The sequence below is a fragment of the Henckelia pumila genome, chromosome 2 (genome assembly GCF_033568475.1).
Source record: "Henckelia pumila isolate YLH828 chromosome 2, ASM3356847v2, whole genome shotgun sequence".
Lineage (NCBI taxonomy): Eukaryota > Viridiplantae > Streptophyta > Magnoliopsida > Lamiales > Gesneriaceae > Henckelia > Henckelia pumila.
The window spans coordinates 198789129-198794692 of record NC_133121.1 but is presented as its reverse complement, the minus strand read 5'-3'; the positions used below and the strand labels follow the sequence as shown (position 1 = coordinate 198794692).

General features: G+C 42.8%; 1 protein-coding gene across 1 annotated transcript; it reads right to left on the bottom strand.

Moving 5' to 3' along the window:
• Positions 1 to 4284: 4284 nt before the first annotated feature.
• On the bottom strand, positions 4285 to 4773 carry LOC140879343 (uncharacterized). The gene is made up of 2 exons (XM_073283021.1): positions 4488 to 4773; positions 4285 to 4424 (listed from the first exon to the last, which is right to left on the bottom strand). The coding sequence occupies exons 1-2, from the start codon at positions 4771 to 4773 to the stop codon at positions 4285 to 4287; spliced, it is 426 nt and encodes a 141-aa protein (XP_073139122.1).
• Positions 4774 to 5564: the final 791 nt, after the last annotated feature.

Here is a 5564-nt window from a genome sequence, read left to right as displayed (position 1 = left end):
GCGCTCCATATAGTGGCGCGCGCGCTCAATCTTTACGCTCTTTCATTCCTCAGAATGGCGTGTGCGCTCAATGTCTACGCATTTTTTCCTCTTTTCTTCTCAGCAATGGCGCGGGCGCGCCTTAGTATAGAGCGGGCGCTCAATGCTTACGCAAAAATTCCATATTCCTCTAGAACATCGCGCGGGCGCTCCACTCAGCAGGGCGGGCGCTCCTCGCTCTCGAATTTCTCCTTTTCTTCAATTCCTTAAGCCTTCAATTCTTGATCTTTCCTTCCCTCTTTTGCACTTATATCCATCAACTCGATTCCCACGCCTTGTTCCCTTCATACAACAAAAACAACAGAAAAGCGCATAAAACCGACCAATAAAACACAAGAGTTAAGCACAATACTAACAATAGAAGCGCATAAAATGCACTTATCAAATTCCCCCAAACTTAAACTCTTGTTCGTCCCGAACAAAACCAACCGTCTAAAAAGAAACTTACACAACACCCCAGAATCATCAAGAATTATCGTGTATCAATAACCTAAGCAATGAAATCAAAAATTTTTAAATCCAATCACATCACATCCTCCTAACATTGAAAAATTGTTTAAGCAAGAAACATAGCTCAACCTTATAGGCTTTTAGACTCCGCAACTCACGTTCACAACATTCTCCCCCAAACTCAACGCAACATCCATAGATCATGAGGACTTTTAAGGAAACTCGGGATCAACACACAAGACATTCAATCAAAAACGCTCACAATCAAATTAGCTCAAGAAAGAAGAAAGTGTGTGCGTGTTTTGATCAAAATGCATATTCATCAAAAATGTCAATCGACAATCCATAGGCTAAACTCTCACAACCCCTCTCCACTAGTATATTAGGCGACTGTGACTTGGTCCATAGGTCTTATTCGGCTTATAAAGTGCAGCTGGGCTTATGGCTACAAACGAAGGCAAGAATCCAAAAAGGGAGTAAAATATGATTTTATCTCTTAAATCCACTCCTCTTCATTCACACGACAACTTTTTCATTCTTTTCAACTCCATTTTTTTTCCTTTGCATTTTCATCCCATTTTTTTTCTTTCTTTTTTTATTTTTTTATTTTTATTTTTTTCAAAACACTACACTTCTGTCGATTTTTCATTGCAATTCTCAACACACTATCCATTTTAAGTATTCAAATCAAGAGTATAAAAATCAAACATGCAATTACTCCCTAAAGGTAGGAAATAGTGTTTAAGCTGCAGGTAGTAATTGTAGGACCTTGGAATAATACCGAATGGTGTTTTATCACACGTTTTCACGCATGCCATTCGTTTTCAATTAGCTCAAAAGGGGTACTAGGGACATAATGTATTCAGGGTGGCTTGAAAGGCTCAATCGAATTAGAAAAATTGCCTATCTCATTCCTAAGTCACAGTGTACCCGTATTGCACCTCGAGGGATGTTCAAGTTAGTTCTAGATTAATCTCTCTCCACAATTAACTCATATGAATTCGACCAGTGCAGAAAAAGAAGAAATCACCAACAGTAAACGGTGATTTTGCACAACAAAAACTCAGCAAATGCACCTCTTGTGGTCATGTATATGTGACAGATCAAAGGGCAACTATGGACAATGCATGAATAAATAAGTAATGGTCCAATTGATCCAAACAACGCCTCAATCCTTTTTATTTCTGTCCGTTTCAAATTCAGGGTCAAACTAAATTCACAGAGTATATAAGAGTTTCAAGTCCACTTGGTCGAAGTTTCAAAAAAATTTGTTTGTCAGGAGGCAGACATTCAAGGACTCAATTTCCCAATTAAAAAAAAACTAAACATTGGTTATCTTACCATTGTTCTCAAAAGTGCTGCAACTCATACAACTCACACAAAAACCATTAATCAATAAATTAACAAACTAAACATGGACACACAAACACAACTAATGCTCAATTAAACAAAGTAAAACAAAGCAACACCTAGCATCCTACGGAACTCCCCCCAAACTTAGGTACATACATTGTCCTCAATGATATGACAGTATAGAAGAACAGAACTAGGTCATGTACCTCGGGTGATGACCGTCAGTGGTCACCACCATCACCGTCAGGATGTGGATCAGCAGAAGAGTCAGTCGGGCCAAACATCGGAGGCCACTGTGGTCGCGGGGGCAGGAAGCTGGAACCATCAGGAAAGTAGTGTGGGAGAATAGCTGCAGAGAGGTCCATCATGTAATTCATAAAGATTCCAGACGTCTGCTGCATAGTGAAAATCTCCTCCCTCTGCTGCTGCTGCTCCTGTCGTGATAGGCGCACCTCCTCCTCGAGTCTAGCCAATCGATCAGTCATAGAAGGATCCGACTGATGCTGGGATGCCTGTGCTCGATGTCCTGCAGCTCTCTTATCTCGCGCTCGCTGCACCGCTGGAGGTATCAAGCGGGTGTGACAGTCAAATGCAATGGCGGTGATGGGCTTCAAAATCTCCTCCGTGGGTCTCCATTCCACTCCGACCTCCTCACAAAGATCAGAAATAATGACAGGAAATGCAAGACCACCACTCGTCTTGCCGCCTACTACGTGCAGAATACTCTCTTGACAAATGAGTCCAAAATCAATGGATTTCCCCTCCACAATGCAATAGAGCAATAAAGCGCGATCCCGTGTAACCTCGTGCTCATGGGCGGTCGGCTTCAGATGAGCACAAATAAAATTATACCAAAGATTGACCTCATATTGCAGCTCAGTCTTCTTTAACTTGGATGGCATACCATCTCGCCCATAGCGCCACTCAGCCCCGGTCGACAGATGCGACGAATAACAGCGTCGTAATCAATGTCACTGTTTTTGAATTCTTGATATTCGTCGTGATACACCGGAGGAATCTTAAAGAGAGTTTTAATGGTGTGGGAGTCGAATGGAACCATTTTCCCACGCACGAGTACCTTCAACTGAACATGTTTCACCTTGAGATTGGCGTAGAACTCTCTAACCAAAGGAACAACTGTGTCCTGAGGTTGCTTTGCAAATTCCTGCCATTTTCGGGCAACAATTTCCCGACCAACACTCGTCATATGAGTACTAGGTTCAAAACCAATAGATGCGTCGAATCCTCGTTCGGCGAGGATATTCTTCCCAAGCCATTCTTGATAAATTGCAGCCGCCTGGGCGTTCCAGAAACGCTTACTATCTGCGGAAGGGGTGGGAGTAGAAGAAGAAGAGGCCCCAAACTTAGTTTTCTTTGTGGGCGCCATATAACAAACACGTGGTGTGCACTCCTGAAAATTCACAAAAACCACAATACCACACCCTTCTTCCCTCTAGTTTCAACAATACACCCACGGCACGACTCCACCACAATCACCAAACAACCAATGCAGAAATAATATGCCCCCCCAAACTTCAACAAAATTCAAACTTCACAACTTCACAATATGAATATCGGCTTGAAGGAAAGCTTCAAACCCAAAGATGAAAACCAACACTTACCCAATATAAGAACGAACTCGATGTACGACTTGAAAAGCTCCAAACAATTCCTACTAACAATATGATCAATCCGACCAAAATCCACGCTTCTTCGACGGGTTGAGAGAAATTGGGGAAAGGATTTGGGAGATAGTAGTAGACAAATCGCTCCAAAGATGGGATTTGGTGAATGAAATCGATCTCGTGAGATTAGGGATTTAGAGAGGTTTGCAAGAGTTGGGAGAGAAAGTGAGACCACAAACTCGAAAAAGTGTATTATATATCCCGTCGTGCGGGCGCTCAATGTGGTGGGGCGCGCGCGCTGAAGCTTCGCACAATTTATCTTTCGATATGGCAGATCGCGCGGGCGCGCATGAAAGTGGGGCGCGCGCTCATGTGCTTCGCATTTGCAAGACTTGGTGCCCAGGGATTGCGCGGGCGCTCAATGTTGTGGGGCGCGCGCTCTTGGGCTACGCAAAAATAAAATATCCTGACTTTAAAGCTGCGCGGGCGCGCATGAAAGTGGGGCGCGCGCTCTTGGCCTACGCAAAAATATAAATCTTCTGATATAGAGGTGGCGCGGTCGCGCAATATAATGGGGCGCGCGCTCTATGGCTTCGAATTGTCCAATTTTATTTTATTTTTTTTTTCGACAAAACCTGTGGAAAAGTAAAACCATATCAGCTCTTAAGTTACGCAAAATAAATAAAGTAAAAAGTAAGATAAAATGACAAAAGGAATGAATGAAACAGAGGTGTAAAGACGAGAAAAAGAATAAAAATTTGGGTTGCCTCCCAAAAGCGCTTGGTTTATAGTCGTCAACCCGACTGGATGCTGTGAGTTAATCAATCTGTGGCGGATCATCGAGTGTGAGATCATGCGCATCCTCTTCCTCATTCGCTTGGACTCCTTCAAAGTAATGCTTCAGGCGTTGGCCATTCACCTTGAATATTTTCGACGTTTCCAAGCTCTTTATCTCTACTGCACCATGAGGAAAAACATTAGTGATAACAAACGGGCCAATCCATCTAGAACGCAACTTACCTGGGAATAATCGAAGTCGTGAGTGATATAACAAAACTTTTTGACCGGCTTCAAAGACCCTTCTAGAAATCATCTTGTCGTGGAAAGCTTTTGTCTTTTCCTTATAAATTTTTGAGCTCGCATATGCATCATTGCGTATCTCTTCTAATTCTTGCAACTGCAGTTTCCTGTGCGCTCCACTCTCATCCATCCGCATGTTGAAATTTTTAATAGCCCAGTAGGCTCGATGCTCCAATTCGACAGGCAGATGGCATGGTTTCCCAAAAATCAACCGATATGGGGACATCCCAATCGGTGTCTTGAACGCGGTTCTGTATGCCCACAGTGCATCATCCAAGCGCAAACTCCAGTCTTTTCTAGTGGGATTCACTGTCTTCTCCAAAACGGATTTGATTTCTCAATTTGAGATCTCAGCTTGGCCATTCGATTGCGGGTGATACGCAGTGGAGAGTTTGTGTGTCACATGATATTTCTTCAATAAACTAGCCACAGTCCGGTTGCAGAAATGCGTTCCTCTATCACTAATGAGGGCTCTTGGGATTCCAAACCTAGAAAAAATATTGTGTTGAATGAAATCTGCAACCACTTTCGAATCGTCAGTACGGGTGGCCTTGGCTTCCACCCATTTCGAGACATAATCCACAGCAAGTAATATATAAATAAATCCGTACGAACTAGGAAAAGGACCCATGAAGTCGATATCCCATACATCAAATATTTCACATATGAAAATGGGTTGTTGAGGCATCTCCTTACGCTGGGATATATTACCTGTCTTTTGGCATTGAGCACATGACTTACAAAACATGTAAGCGTCTCGAAATATGGATGGCCAGAAAAATCCACAGTCCAATATCTTCCTAGCAGTTCGTTTTTCTCCAAAATGGCCACCACAAGCATATGAGTGACAAAATGTGAGAATTGGGATTACCTCGCTTGCAGATACACATCGTCGTATGACTTGATCAGCGCAGTGCTTCCACAAGTATGGATCATCCCACACATAATATTTAGCATCACTTCGGACCTTATCTTGTGCCTTAGAGAATTCAGACGGAAATCCATTAGTAACTAAAT

Bases quoted from the DNA above. Each gene is read 5' to 3' on its own strand.
- LOC140879343 (XM_073283021.1), bottom strand. From the start codon at position 4,773: ATGTCCCCATATCGGTTGATTTTTGGGAAACCATGCCATCTGCCTGTC. The intron at 4,425-4,487 runs GTAAGTTGCGTT...CTCATGGTGCAG, and splicing joins ACGACTTCGATTATTCCCAG to TAGAGATAAAGAGCTTGGAA.